General features: G+C 45.9%; 1 protein-coding gene across 2 annotated transcripts in view; it reads right to left on the reverse strand.

Moving 5' to 3' along the window:
- TTBK2 (tau tubulin kinase 2) overlaps positions 1-16,269 on the reverse strand; it is a 154,759-nt gene that overhangs the window by 121,997 nt on the left and 16,493 nt on the right. For both annotated transcript variants that reach the window (XM_038741272.1, XM_038741273.1), the window contains exon 2: positions 12,507-12,642. In XM_038741272.1, the coding sequence (XP_038597200.1) occupies positions 12,507-12,575 (69 nt within the window). In that variant the 5' untranslated portion in view covers positions 12,576-12,642. The remainder of the gene's footprint in view (positions 1-12,506; positions 12,643-16,269) is intronic.

The following is a 16,269-nucleotide window of genomic DNA, read 5'->3' on the forward strand; positions in this document are numbered from 1 at the left end:
AGGAGACGTGCAAAGAACAAGATTTTTAAAAAAAAAATGGTCTGGGAAGCAGAGTGAAGTGTGGCCTACAGTGGGGAGAAACTGGAAGCAGGGAAGACCGAGAAGAGGTCGATGCTGTAGGAGAGGAGGGATATGATGAGTGCTAGAAGCAACAAGGTAGCAGTGTGGATGGAGAGGAAAGGGCAGGCTCTAAAAATGTTGTGAAGATAGAACTGACGAGATTTGGTGCCAGACTGAATATTCATTCAATCGTATTTATTGAGCGCTTACTGTGTGCAGAGCACTGTACTAAGCGCTTGGGAAGTACAAGCTGGCAACATATAGGGACGGTCCCTACCCAACAGCGGGCTCACAGTCTAGAATATGTGGGTTGAACGATGAGAAGAGCCATAGGATAATGCCTGGGTTGTGAAACAGGGAAGATGTCTGACGATGACGGGGAGGTCAGTGGGTGAAAGAGGAGAGGGTTTGGGTGGGAAGATGAAGAATTCCTTTTCGGATCTGTTAAGCTTGAGGTGTCAGTGGGACTTTCAAGTAGAGATGTCCTGGAGGCAGAAGGAAAATAATAATAATAATAATAATAATGATGGCATTTATTAAGCGCTTACTATGTGCAAAGCACTGTTCTAAGCGCTGGGGAGGATACAAGGTGATCAGGTTGTCCCACGGGGGGCTCACAGTCTTCATCCCCATTTTCCAGATGAGGGAACTGAGGCACAGAGAAGTGAAGTGACTTGCCCAAAGTCATACAGCTGACAATGGGCAGAGCCGGGATTTGAACCCATGACCTCTGACACCAAAGCCTGGGCTCTTTTCCACTGAGCCACGCTGCTTCAATTAGGAGAGCGTCGACGGTATCAGTGAAAGCAACGTTAGGTAGTATTTCTGGGAGAAGGGGATGGCCCGCAGCGTCAAGGGCAGCTGAGGCTTAAAAGGATTAGGACGGAGTAGCGTCTGTTGGATTTGGCAAGAACGAGGTCATCGGTGACCGTGGAGAGCGAAGTTTCGGTGAAATGGAGGGAGCAGAAGCCAGACTGCAGCCGTTTAAAGAGAAAGATGAAGAGATGTGAGAGGAGGCCGCAGGTTTGGACGACTCGTTTGAGGAGGTTGGGAAGAAAATGGAGACAGGAGACGGGGCAATAACTGGAGGGCGCAGGGAGTTGGGCGGTGGATATGTGGGCATCTTTGAAAACAAAAGCCAATGGAAAGATATTGGGTGAAGACGGCGTGCGGGGGCGGGGGGTAATACGGGAGAGGGCAACTGTTTTAATAAATCACAAAGGGATGGGGAGAGAGGCTGAGGCGGAGGAAGGGTGGATTTACCAGGAACACAGGAGATCTCCGGAGAGATGGCAGGGAAAGATGAGAGAGTCTACGAAGGGGTGGAGTGAGGGCAGGATTGGCGATGTGCGGTGGCGATTTTTAGGGAACATGAGAGTTTCAATTCTGTCAATGAAGTAACTGGCAAAGTTAGCGGGGGCAAGAGACGGGGGGACTGGGGAGACAGGGGGTTTAAGGAGGGGGTTAAAAGTCAGAGACAGTTGACACTGACTTGGCACATGTACGTGGGGCATATGGAGACGAAGAAATCTTGGAGCCAACCCACATTTTTAGACTTTTCCTGGCAGTCTGATGCTGGATATTCATTCAATCATTCATTCAATCGTACTTATTGAGCGCATATTAACTGAGGGGAGACAAGACAACAAAACAAAACATGTGGATAGGTGTCAAGTCATCAGAATAAAAAGTAAAGCTAGATGCACGTCACTGACAAAATCAATAGAACAGTAAATATGTACAAAGAACAGTAAACATGGATACAGAAATTAGAGGAGGCTACAATATTCCAGCCACCCGAGGACCAAGGGCTGCCTCTGTGGATCGTACGGACAGGGAGATTTATTCATTCAATCGCATTTATTGAGAGCTTACTGTGTGCAGAGCACTGTACTAAGTGCTTGGGAAGTCCAAGTTGGCAACTTATAGAGACGGTCCCTACCAGACAGTGGGCTCACAGTCTAGAAGGGGGAGACAGACAACAAAACATATTCACAAAATAAAATAAATAGAATAGTAAATATGTGAGGAAAGGACAGATTTTAGTGATTTTTTTTAAAATGGCATTTGTTAAGCGCTTCCTGCGTGCCAGACACTTTTCTAAGCACTGGGCAGATACAAAGTAATCCGGTTGGACACGGTCCCTATCCCACCCGAGGCTCCCAGTCCCAATCCCCATTTTACAGATGAGGGAACTGAGGCATAAATCAGAGGAGGCTACAATATTCCAGCCACCCGAGGACCAAGGGTTGCCGTTGTGGATCGTACGGCGAGGGAGATTTAATCATTCAATCGTATTTATTGAGCGCTTACTGTGTGCAGAGCACTGTACTAAGCGCTTGGGAAGTCCAAGTCGGCGACATATAGAGACGGTTCCTACCCGACAGCGGGCTCACAGTCTAGAAGGGGGAGACAGACAACAAAACGAAACATATTGACAAAATAAAATAAATAGAATAGATGCAGTGGGTGTACCTTCCCGAGAGCATCCTCGAGCCTCCTGAGACTGAGCAGCCAAAAAAGCACCAGGCCACAAAAGCACCGGGAAGGGGAAGCAATCTGGAGGAACGCCGCCGCCGGTTCTCGAGAAAGACGGCTGATTCATCGGCTAATTGAGAGACCCAATACTGATTATGCCAAATTCACTCATTCAATCGCATTTATTGAGCGTTTACTGTGTGCAGAGCACTGTACTAAGCGCTTGGGAAGTACAAGTTGGCAAGATAAATCAATCACGGCAGGAGGAAAAAGAATACTGCAGAGTTGTATAAAAAAAATTATGCCGGCCTACTTTCAGGGAAAGAGTGCAAAGTCCTTGGTGAGACCCTCCAAAAAGATGTATCTGTAATGTTATTTGATTTTTGATTCCTCCACCTCTGAAACCTCAGGGCCCCTCATTCATTCATTCAATCGTATTTATTGAGCGCTTACTGTGTGCAGAGCACTGTACTAAGCGCTTGGGAAGTACAAGTTGGCAACATCTAGAGACGGTCCCTACCCGACAGCGGGCTCACAGTCTAGAAGGGGGAGACAGACAACAAAACAACACATATTAACAAAATGAAACAAATAGAATAGTAAATATGTACAAGTAAAATAGAGTAATAAATCTGAGCTTGTTTGGACTACAGACAATCTCAGCAGCGCTTTGGATGCAGTCCCCTTTTTCCTCTCCTCCTCTCCATCCCCCCGGCCCTACCTCCTTCCCCTCCCCACAGCACCTGTATATATGTTTGCACGATTTATTACTCTATTTATTTTACTGGTCCATATTTAGTCTTCTATTTATTTTGTTCACGATGTGCGTTTAGCTTTAATTCTATTTGTTCTGACGACCTGACACCGGTCCACTCGTTCTGTTTCGTTGTCTGTCTCCCCCTTCTAGACCGTGAGCCCGCTGTCGGGTAGGGACTGTCTCTCGATGTTGCCAACTTGTCCTTCCCAAGCGCTTAGTCCAGTGCTCTGCACACAGTAAGCGCTCAATAAATACAACTGAATGAATGAATAGGGACCATCTCTCAATGTTGCCGACTTGTACTTCCCAAGTGCTTAGTCCAGTGCTCTACACACAGTAAGCGCTCAATAAATATGACTGAATGAATGAATAGGGACCATCTCTCGATGTTGCCGACTTGTACTTCCCAAGCGCATAGTCCGGTGCTCTGCACACAGTAAGCGCTCAATAAATACGACTGAATGAATGAATGAATGAATAGGGACCATCTCTCAATGTTGCTGACTTGTACTTCCCAAGCGCTTAGTCCAGTGCTCTGTACACAGTAAGCGCTCAATAAATACGACTGGATGAATGAACGAATGAATGAATAGGGACCATCTCTCGATGTTGCCGACTTGTACTTCCCAAGCACTTAGTCCAGTGCTCTGCACACAGTGAGCGCTCAATAAATACGATTGAATGAATGAATGAATAGGGACCATCTCTCGATGTTGCCTACTTGTACTTCCCAAGCACTTAGTCCAGTGCTCTGCACACAGTAAGCGCTCAATAAATACGATTGAATGAATGAATAGGGACCATCTCTCGATGTTGCCGACTTGTACTTCCCAAGCGCTTAGTCCAGTGCTCTGCACACGGTAAGCGCTAGATAAATACGACTGAGTGACTGAATGAGTGCAGTATTTAGAAACATCACCTTTCCAGAGACAGGCTTCCATACCGTCTCTCCCTTCGGCTCCCAGTCCACTGTATAATCTTTGAATGCTTCAGGGTACGTTTCTTTTTCAAGAATTCAGAATTCATGCCACGCAAGGAAACATTTCCCATTCTTTTCTGATCAAGCAGGTAACTTCTGCCTCGAGAATTCCCCCGGCGGTTCTCCCTGCCAGTTGGCTGTGCTTTTCTAAGCGCCCTCCCATCCTACCGGGGCAGCCCAGCTCCCGCTCCCCTCAGCTGCCGTTGTTGCTGACTTCCCAGAGTCCTCACCTCTGCTAGGAATAATCATAATAATGGCATTTATTAAGCGCTTACTCCGTGCAAAGCGCCGTTCTAAGTGCTGGGGAGGTTACAAGGTGATCAGGTTGTCCCGCGGTGGGGGGGGTCACAGTCTTCATCCCCATCTTACAGATGAGGGAACTGAGGCCCAATCAATCAATCAATCGCATTTATTGAGCACTTACTGTGTGCACAGCACTGTACTAAGCACTTGGGAAGTACAAGTTGACAACATATAGAGACAGTCCCTACCCAACAGTGGGCTCACAGTCTAAAAGGGGGAGACAGAGAACAAAACCAAACATACCAACAAAACAAAATAAATAGAATAGATATGTACAAGTAAAATAAACAAATAGAGTAATAAATATGTACAAACATATATACAGGTGCTGTGGGGAAGGGAAGGAGGCAAGATGGGGGGGGATGGAGAGGGGGACAAGGGGGAGGGGAAGGAAGGGGCTCAGTGTGGGAAGGCCTCCTGGAGGAGGTGAGCTCTCAGTAGGGCCTTGAAGGGAGGAAGAGAGCTAGCTTGGCGGAGGGGCAGAGGGAGGGCATTCCAGGCCCGGGGTGGGCCGGGGGTCGATGGCGGGACGGGCGAGAACGAGGTACGGTGGGGAGATTAGCAGCAGAGGAGGCCTTCCCAGACTGAGCCCCTTCCTTCCTCTCCCCCTCGTCCCCCCTCCAACCCCCCCTGCTTACCTCCTTCCCTTCCCCACAGCACCTGTATATATGTATATGTTTGCACATATTTATTACTCTATTTATTTATTTATTTTATTTGTACATATCTATTCTATTTATTTTATTTTGTTAGTATGTTTGGTTTTGTTCTCTGTCTCCCCCTTTTAGACTGTGAGCCCACTGTTGGGTAGGGACTGTCTCTATATGTTGCCAATTTGTACTTCCCAAGCGCTTAGTACAGTGCTCTGCACATAGTAAGCGCTCAATAAATACGATTGATGATGATGATGAGGAGGAGGAGGAGTGGAGGGTGCGGGGTGGGCTGGAGAAGGAGAGAAGGGAGGTGAGGTAGGAGGGGGCGAGGGGATGGACAGCCTGGAAGCCCAGGGTGAGGAGTTTCAGCCTGATGCGCAGATTGATTGGTAATCACTGGAGATTTTTGAGGAGGGGAGTAACATGTCCAGAGCGTTTCTGGACAAAGACAATCCGGGCAGCAGCATGAAGTATGGATTGAAGTGGGGAGAGACACGAGGATGGGAGATCGGAGAGAAGGCTGATGCAGTAGTCCAGACGGGACAGGATGAGAGCTTGAACGAGCAGGGTAGCGGTTGGGATGGAGAGGAAAGGGCGGATCTTGGCAACGTTGCGGAGCTGAGACCGGCAGGTTTTAGTGACGGCTTGGATGTGAGGGGTGAATGAGAGAGCGGAGTCGAGGATGACACCAACGTCGCGGGCTTGTGAGACGGGAAGGATGGTAGTGCCGTCAACAGAGATGGGAAGGTCAGGAAGAGGGCAGGGTTTGGGAGGGAAGACAAGGAGTTCAGTCTTGGACATGCTGAGTTTTAGGTGGCGGGCAGACATCCAGATGGAGATGTCCTGAAGGCAGGAGGAGATGCGAGCCTGGAGAGAGGGGGAGAGAGCAGGGGCAGAGATGGAGATCTGGGTGTCATCAGCATAGAGATGATAGTTGAAGCCGTGGGAGCGAATGAGGTCACCAAGGGAGTGCATGTAGATTGAGAACAGAAGGGGACCAAGCACTGAACCCTGGGGAACCCCCACAGTAAGGGGATGGGAGGGGGAGGAGGAGCCTGCAAAAGAGACTGAGAATGAACGACCGGAGAGATAAGAGGAGAACCAGGAGAGGACGGAGTCTGTGAAGCCAAGGTCGGATAGCGTGTTGAGGAGAAGGGGGTGGTCCACAGTGTCGAAGGCAGCTGAGAGGTCGAGGAGGATTAGGATAGAGTAGGAGCCGTTGGATTTGGCAAGCAGGAGGTCATTGGTGACCTTTGAGAGGGCAGTTTCCGTGGAATGTAGGGGACGGAAGCCAGACTGGAGGGGATCGAGGAGAGAGTTGGTGTTGAGGAATTCTAGGCAGCGCGTGTAGACAACTCGTTCAAGGAGTTTGGAAAGGAATGGTAGGAGGGAGATGGGGCCATAACTAGAAGGCGCGGTGGGGTCAAGAGAGGGTTTTTTTAGGATGGGAGAGACATGGGCATGTTTGAAGGCAGAGGGGAAGGAACCAGTGGAGAGTGAGTGGTTGAAGATGGAAGTTAAGGAGGGGAGAAGGGATGGAGCGAGAGATTTCATGAGATTTGCCCAAAGTCACCCAGCTGACAATTGGCGGAGCCAGGATTTGAACCCGTGACCTCTTACTCCGAAACCCGGGAGACTACTCTCCGTAAATTGTACCAAAAACTCCTCACACCGGCTTTAAAGCAGTCCCATCACCTTGCCCCCTCCCACCTCACCTCGCTACTCTTCTTCTACAACTCAGCCCGCGCGCTTTACTCCGCTGATGCTAAACCTTCTCACTGAGCCTCACATTTTCGCTTATCTCAACGCCGACCCCTCTCCCACGTCCTGCTTCCGGCCTGGAACGCCCTCCCTTCTCAAATCCGATGGACAATTCCTCTTTTTTCCCCGCTTTCCAAATCTTCCCATCTCCTCCAGGACGCCTTCCCTAATCCCTCCTTTCCTCTTCCCCATTCTCTTCTGCATCACCCTGACTTGCTCTTTTCAGTCTTCCCTCCTCCCATTTATCTGTACAAATATGCAACGTATCTGTAATTTATTTATTTATATTAATGTCGGTCTTCCCCCACTCTATAATAATAATAATAATACTGCAAAGTATCTGTGATTTATTTATATTAATGCCTGTCTTCCCCCGCTCTATAATAATAATGATAATAACGTAACATATCTGTAATTTATATTAATGTCTGTCTTCCCCCGCTCTATAATAATAATAATAATGCTCCGTATCTCTAATTTATTTATTTATATTAATGCCTGTCTTCCCCCACTCTATAATAATAATGCAATGTATGTGTAATTTATTTATATTAATGCCTGTCTTCCCCCGCTCTATAATAATAATGATAATAATGCAACATATCTGTAATTTATATTAATGCCTGTCTTCACCCGCTCTAATAACAATGATAATAATGCAACATATCTCTAATTTCTTTATTTATATTAACATCTCTCTTCCCCTGCTCTACAATAATAGTAATGCAACGTATTTGTAATTTATTTATATTAATGTCTGTCTTCCCCCACTCTATAATAATAATGCAACGTATCTCTAATTTATTTATTTATATTAATGTCTATCTTCCCCCGCTCTACAACAATAATAATGCAATGTATCTGTAATTTATTTATATTAATGTCTGTCTAACCCGCTCCATAATAATGATAATAATGCAACGTATCTCATATTTATTTATATTAATGCCTGTCTTCCCCCGATCTATAATAATAATAATAATAATAATGCAACATATCTGTAATTTATTTATATTAATGTCTGTCTTCCCCCACTGTATAATAATAATAATAATGCAATGTATCTGTAATTTATTTATATTAATATTTGTCTTCCCCCACTGTATAATAATAATAATGCAACATCTCTAATTTATTTATTTATACTAATGTCTGTCTTCCCCCGCTCTATAATAATAATGCAACATATCTCTAATTTATTTATATTAATGTCTGTCTCTCCCGCTCTATAATAATAATAATAATGCAACGTATCTCTAATTTATTTATTTATATTAATGTCTGTCTTCCCCCGCTCTATAACAATAATAATGCAACTTATCTGTAATTTATTTATATTGATGTCTGTCTTCCCCCGCTCCATAATAATAATAATGCAACATACCTGTAATTTATATATATTAATGTCTGTCTTCCCCCACTCTATAATAATGCAACGTATCTGTAATTCATTTATTTATATTAATGTCTGTCTTCCCCCGCTCTATAATAATAATAGTAATGCAACATATCTGTAATTTATTTATATTAATGTCTGTCTCCCCCGCTGTATAATAATAATAATAATGCAACGTATCTCTAATTTATTTATTTATATTAATGTCTGTCTTCCCCCGCTCTGTAATAACAATAATGCAACGTATCTGTAATTTATTTATATTAATGTCTGTCTCCCCCGCTCTATAATAATAATAATAATGCAACGTATCTCTAATCATTTATATTAATGTCTGTCTTCCCCCGCTCTATAATAATAATAATGCAACGTATCTGTAATTTATTTATATTAATGTCTGTCTTCCCCCGCTCTAATAATACTACTACTAATAATACTGCAACGTATCTGTAATTTATTTATATTAATGTCTGTCTTCCCCTGCTCCGTGATGATACTAATAATTCAATGTATCTCTAATTTATTTATTTATATTAATGTCTGTCTTCCCCCGCTCTATAGTAATAATAATGCAACATATCTGCAATTTATTCGTATTAATGTCTGTTTTCCCCCGCTCTATAATAATAATAATAATGGCATTTGTTAAGCACTTACTATGTGCTGAGCACTGTTCTAAGCGCTGGGGAGGATACAAGGTGATCATGTTGTCCCCCGGGGGGCTCCCAGTCTTCATCCCCATTTTCCAGATGAGGGAACTGCGGCCCAGAGAAGTGAAGTGACTTGCCCAAGGGCACACAGCACACAAGTGGTGGAGCCGGGATTCGAACCCATGACCTCTGACTCCCAAGCCCGGGCTCTTTCCACTGAGCCACGCTGCTTTCCTAGACTGTAAGCTCGCTGTGGGCGGGGAATGTGTCTGTTTACTGTTGTACTGTACTCTCCGAAGTGTTCAGTACAGTGCTCTGCGCAAAGTGGTCAATAAATACGATCGAATGAACGGATCCGCCAACACTTAGTACGGTACTTGGCCCATATAGGTAACAACCATATTTTATTTTTATTATTATTTTTACAAGGGTGGTGGTATCTAACGCTAATTTTGGGATTTGTAAAGTGCTTACACTGTACCGAGCACTGCACAAAGCCTGGGGAAAGATACACAATAATCACTTCAGACACAGTCCCTTAGCCCACATGGCGCTCACGTTCTGAGTAAAAAGGAAGAGCAGGTGTAGAAACTGAGGCACAGAGAAATGAGGTGACTTATCCAAGGTCACACAGACTCAACTGATGGAGTTGAGATGAGAACCTACGTCCTTTCACTCCCAGGCCTAGTTCACACTACTGTGGTAGTAAAGGCTGAAATGGCCAGACCAGTGGCAAATATTACGCTATCCAAATAACCCTCCCTTCCCAGGGATAAAGGGAGATTAAGAAAGAACCACCAGAGTCAATCATCACTTTTGCTAACCAATCGCTGGATACGTGGAAAAGATGATTCTCTACAAAATGCAAAATAACATTTTCCAAAGAGCACGGATGTGAGCGGGACATCCCACTGACCCAACTCCGGAATTTCTCCAATCGGCCCCTCCTTGTACCCGGAGATGCCCTTGCCCCAAAATGGAATCAACGGATAATAATATTAATCATAACATTGGCATTTATTAAGCACTTATTATGTGCAAGGCACTGTTCTAAGCACTGGGGAGGTTACAAGGTGATCAGGTTGTCCCATGGTGGGGGGGCTCACGGTCTTAATCCCCATTTTACAGCTGAGGTCACCGAGGCCCAGAGAATAATAATAATAATAATAATAATGATAATAATAATAATAATGATAATGTCATTTGTTAAGCGCTTACTATGTGCCAAGCACTGTTCTAAGCACTGGGGAGGACACAAGTTGATCAGGTTGACCCACGTGGGGCTCACATTCTTTATCCCCATTTTACAGATGAGGTAAACTCATCTGTAGACTGTGAGCCCACTGTTGGGTAGGGACTGTCTCTATAATGTTGCCAACTTGGACTTCCCAAGCGCTTAGTACAGTGCTCTGCACACAGAAAGCGCTCAATAAATACGATTGAATGAATGAATGAAAGGTAACTGAGGCCCAGAGAAGTGCAGTGACTTGCCCAAAGTCACACAGCTGACAGGTGGCGGAGCCGGGATTGGAACCCATGACCTCTCTGAGAGGCTACAGAAAGAAGGGACGGGAAAGGACGGTGGAGAAGAAAGGAAAAGACTGTGGAGGAGAAAGGAAAGGACAATGGTGGAGAAAGGAGGTGGCTGAAATTCACAATGGAGGAGAAAGGAAAGGACAATGGAGGAGAAAGGAGGTGGCTGAAATTCACAATGGAGGAGAAAGGAAAGGACAATAGAGGAGAAAGGAGGCAGCTGAAATTCATCCTGGACTAATCCTGGTCTGAAAAAATGGCTAGATACATCATAATAATAATAATGATGGTATTTGTTAAGTGCTTACTATGTGCAAAGCACTGTTCTAAGCACTGGGGCAATACAAGGAGATCAGGTCATCCCACGTGGGGCTCACAATCTTAATCCCCATTTTATAGATGAGGTCACTGAGGCCCAGAGAAGTGAAGTGACTTGCCCAAAGTCACACAGCTGACAATTGGAGGAGCCGGGATTGGAACCCATGACCGCTCTGAGAGGCTACAGAAAGAAGGAACGGGAAAGGATGGTGGAGAAGAAAGGAAAAGACTGTGGAGGAGAAAGGAAAGGACAGTGGAGGAGAAAGGAAAGGACAATGGAGGAGAAAGGAAAGGACAATGGACGAGAAAGGAGGTGGCTGAAATTCACAATGGAGGAGAAAGGAAAGAACAATGGAGGAGAAAGGAGGCGGCTGAAATTCATCCTGGATTAATCCTGGTCTGAAAAAATGGCTAGTTACATAATAATAATAATGATGGTATTTGTTAAACATTTACTATGTGCAAAGCACTGTTCTAAGCGCTGGGGGGATACAAGGAGATCAGGTCATCCCACGTGGGGCTCACAATCTTAATCCCCATTTTCCAGATGAGGTCACTGAGGCCAAGAGAAGTGAAGTGACTTGCCCAAAGTCACAGAGCCGACAATTGGCGGAGCCCGGATTGGAACCCATGACCGCTCTGAGAGGCTACAGAAAGAAGGGACGGGAAAGGACAGTGGAGAAGAAAGGAAAAGACTGTGGAGGAGAAAGGAAAGGACAATGGAGGAGAAAGGAGGTGGCTGAAATTCACAATGGAGGAGAAAGGAGGCGGCTGAAATTCATCCTGGATTAATCCTGGTCTGAAAAAAATGGCTAGATACATAATAATAATAATAATGGTATTTGTTAAGCGCTTACTATGTGCAAAGCACTGTTCTAAGCACTGGGGGGATACAAGGAAATCAGGTTGTCCCACGTGGGGCTCACAATCTTAATCCCCATTTTCCAGATGAGGTCACTGAGGCCCAGAGAGGTGAAGTGACTTGCCCAAAGTCACCCAGCTGACAAGTGGCAGAGCCGGGATTTGAACCCGTATAACCTGAAGCAGCGTGGCTCAGTGGAAAGAGCCTGAGCTTTGGAGTCAGAGGTCATGGGTTCAAACCCCGGCTCCGCCACTTGTCAGCTGTGTGACTTTGGGCAAGTCACTTCACTTCTCTGCGCCTCAGTTACCTCATCTGTAAAATGGGGATTAAGACTGGGAGCCCCCCTTGGGACAACCTGATCACCTTGTAACCTCCCCAGAGCTTAGAACAGTGCTTTGCACATAGTAAGCGCTTAATAAATGCCATTATCATTATTATTATATAACAAGTGCATTTATTATCCCCGCCTCAGATACTCGATTTCCTGAACAAATCCGTCAGGTTCTTCCATTCATTACTATTATTATTATTATTATTATTATTATGTAACAAATGCATGTATTATCCCCGCCTCAGATACCCGATTTCCGGAATAAATCCGTCAGGTTCTTCCATTCATTGTTGTTATTATTACGATGATGATGATGATGATGATGATGATGTAACAAATGCATGTATTATCCCCGCCTCAGATACCCGATTTCCTGAATAAATCCGTCAGGTTCTTCCATTCGTACAGACAGGGAAGACACTCACCACTTTCCATCTTTCTTTTACCAGGATTCCAACACTGAGGAGATCTGGCTGCTCTCCTCCCCCACTCATTGCAATCTCCTAATGTGACGAGGCGGCTAGATGGGCATCCGACTTGCCGGGGTGGCTCCCATTTAACCTGAGGCAAAAGAAAAAAAAAATCACGTTGGCTCAGACTAATACAGAGCTTCGCCAGCATCTCTTAGCCCGTTAATGAGGTTGCGTCGCTGAAACGTACCAATCAGTCGTATTTATTGAGCGCTTACTGTGGGCCGGGCACTCTGATGACTTGACACCTGTCCACATGTTTGGTTTTGTCGTCCGTCTCCCCCTTCTAGACCGTGAGCCCGTTGTCGGGCGGGGACCGTCTCTATAGGTTGCCGACTTGGACTTCCCAAGCGCTTAGGACAGTGCTGTGCACACAGTAAGCGCTCAATAAATACGACTGAATGAATGAACGAATATAATAATAATAACGATGGCATGTATTAGGCTTTCATTACATGCAAAGCACTGTTCAAAGCGCTGGGGGGGTTACAAGGCACATAGTAAGCGCTTAATAAATACCATTATTACAAGGTGATCAGGTTGTCCCACGGGGGGCTCACAGTCTTCATCCCCATTTTCCAGATGAGGGAACTGAGGCCCAGAGAATCAATCGCATTTATTGAGTGCTTACTGTGTGCAGAGCACTGTACTAAGCGCTGGGAAGTACAAGTTGGCAACATATAGAGACAGTCCCTACCCAACAGTGGGCTCACAGTCTAGAAAGCGAAGTGACTTGCCCCAAGTCACCCAGCTGACAAGTGGCGGAGCCGGGATTTGAACCCACGACCTCCGACTCCCAAGCCCGGGCTCTTTCCATTGAGCCACGCTGCTTCTCTATCGAGTGCTTCTTCATTGAGCGCTTACCGTGTGCAGAGCACTGTACTAAGCGCTTGGGAAGTCCAAGTCGGCGACATCCAGAGACAGTCCCTACCCGATGACGGGCTCACAGTCTAGAAGGGGGAGACGGACGACAAAACCAAACACGTGGACGGGTGGCAAGACGTCCGAACAAATAGAATTAAAGCGAAAGGCACATCATTAACAGAATAAAGAGAATAGTAAATATGGACAAGTAAAATAGAGTAATAGAGATCTGTACAGACACGGAGAAGCAGCGTGGCTCAGTGGAAAGAGCCCGGGCATTGAAGTCAGAGGTCTTGGGTTCAAATCCCAGCACCGCCGGTTGTCAGCTGGGTGACTTGGGGCAAGTCACTTCACTTCTCTGGGCCTCAGTTCCCTCATCTGGAAAATGGGGATTAAGACTGTGAGCCCCCCATGGGACAACCTCCTCACCCTGTAACCTCCCCAGCGTTTAGAACAGTGCTTTGCGCATAGTAAGCACTTCATAAATGCCATCGTTATTATATATACAGGTGCTTTGGGGAGGAGAAGGAGGAGACGAAAAAGGGAGCTCATTCATTCATTCAATCGTATTTATTGAGCGCTTACCGTGCGCAGAGCACTGGACTAAGCGCTTGGGAAGTCCAAGTTGGCAACATATAGAGACAGTCCCTACCCGGCAACGGGCGCCCAGTCTAGAAGGGGGAGACAGACGACAAAACCAAACATGTGGACAGGTGTCAAGTCCTCAGAATAATAATAATAATGATGGCATTTATTAAGCGCTTACTGTGCGCAAAGCACTGTTCTAAGCACTGGGGCGGTTACAAGGTAATCAGGTTGTCCCACGCGGGGCTCACAGTCTTCACCCCCATTTTACAGATGAGGGAACTGAGGCCCAGAGAAGTGAAATGACTTGCCCAAAGTCACACAGCTGACAAGTGCCAGGGTCGGGATTAGAATCCATGACCTCGGACTCCAAAGCCCAGGCTCTTTCCACTGAGCCACGCTGCTTCTCTTATAATTCTAATTCTCTAATTCTGCTCCTCAGAGTAAAGAGAAATAAAGCTAGATGCGCATCATTAACAAAATAAATAATAATGATGGCATTATTCTAAGCTCTGGGCAGTAGCTATGCACAAGTAAAATAAATAGAGTAAAACATATATACAGGTTCTGTGGCGAGGGGAAGGAGGTAGGGCGGAAAGGGATGGGGAGGAGGAGGAGAGGAAAAAGGGGGCTCGACACATAACGTACAATAAATAAATGAACGAATGAATACATAAATATCATATTGATTTAAAAGCTTTTACGGGAACTGCAGGAAAGAAAAGGCCGGGGGTGGACGCTACGTTCACTTCTGGGTGGTTGTTTTTTGGGTTTGTTTCTTTTTAAATGGTATTTCTTCCGCGCTTACTATGTGCCAGGCAGTTTTCTAAGCGTTGGGGTGGGCACAGACTTATCAGACCCAATCCCCGCCCCACACGGGGCTCTCAGCCTTTAATCCCCATTTTACAGAGGAGGGGACTGAAGCACAGAGAATAATCATAATAATAATGGCATTTATTAAGCGCTTACTATGTGCAAAGCACTGTTCTAAGTGCCAGGGAGGCTACGAGGTGATCAGGATGTCCCACGGTGGGGGGGGAGGGGGGCTTCCAGTCAATCCCCATTTTCCAGATGAGGGAACTGAGGCCCAGAGAAGTGAAGTGACTGGCCCAAAGTCACAAAGCTGACAACCGGCGGAGGCAGAATTCGAACCCCTGCCCACTGACTCCAAAGCCCGGGTTCTTTCCACTGAGCCACGATGCTTCAGGGTTGGAGCTAGGTGTTCATAAGCCGTGAAACTCCAGGGCATATTCCTCTCTGCTTTGGGCCCCGTGAGTTCCCTAGAAGATAATAATTGTGGTATTTAAGTGCTTACTTTGTGCCAATCACTGTATTAAGTCCTGGGGTAGATGCAAGTTTTTTTTTTTAAACTTACAGTACTTGTTCATTCATTCATTCATTCACTCATTCAAGCGTATTTACTGAGCACTTACTGCACGCAGAGCACAGGACTAAGCGCTTGGGAAGTCCAAGTTGGCAACATACTTATTGACTATCAGTCCCGTGCTGGCATTTCGCCTCAGATAGAATTTATCACCCGCTTTGGGGACTCGAGCGCAAAGAGGAGGAAGACCGGGAATCGCCATTTTGTAGAAGAGGAAACTGAGGTACAGATGAGTCAGTCAGCCGACTCGCCCAAGGTCACGCTGCAGACCCGTGGCAGAGCCGGAATTAGAACCCAACCAAGTCCTCCGACGACCCCCGGGCCCGGGCTCCTTCCAATCAATCAATCAATCAATCAATCGTATTTCTTGAGCGCTTCCACAGGGCCGGGGTGCTTCTTCTGAACCTCATTTATTCATTCATTCATTCATTCATTCCATTCAATCGTATTTACTGAGCGCTTACTGTGTGCAGAGCACTGTACTAAGCGCTTGGGAAGTCCAAGTCGGCAACATAGAGAGACAGTCCCTACCCGAAAGCGGACTCACAGTCTAGAAAGGGGAGACGGACAACAAAACATATTCACAAAATAAAATAAATAGAATAGTAAATATGTGAGGAAAGGACAGATTTTAGTGATTCTTTTTAAAATGGCATTTAAGCACTTCCTGCGTGCCAGACGCTTTTCTAAGCACTGGGCAGATACAAAGTAATCCGGTTGGACACGGTCCCTATCCCACCCGGGGCTCCCAGTCCCAATCCCCATTTTACACATGAGGGAATTGAGGCATAAATCAGAGGAGGCTACAATATTCCAGCCACCTGAGGACGAAGGGTTGCCGTTGTGGATCATACGGCGAGGGAGATTCATTCATTCAATCGCATT

The sequence above is a fragment of the Tachyglossus aculeatus genome (genome assembly GCF_015852505.1).
Source record: "Tachyglossus aculeatus isolate mTacAcu1 chromosome 12 unlocalized genomic scaffold, mTacAcu1.pri SUPER_6_unloc_1, whole genome shotgun sequence".
NCBI classification, from domain to species: domain Eukaryota; kingdom Metazoa; phylum Chordata; class Mammalia; order Monotremata; family Tachyglossidae; genus Tachyglossus; species Tachyglossus aculeatus.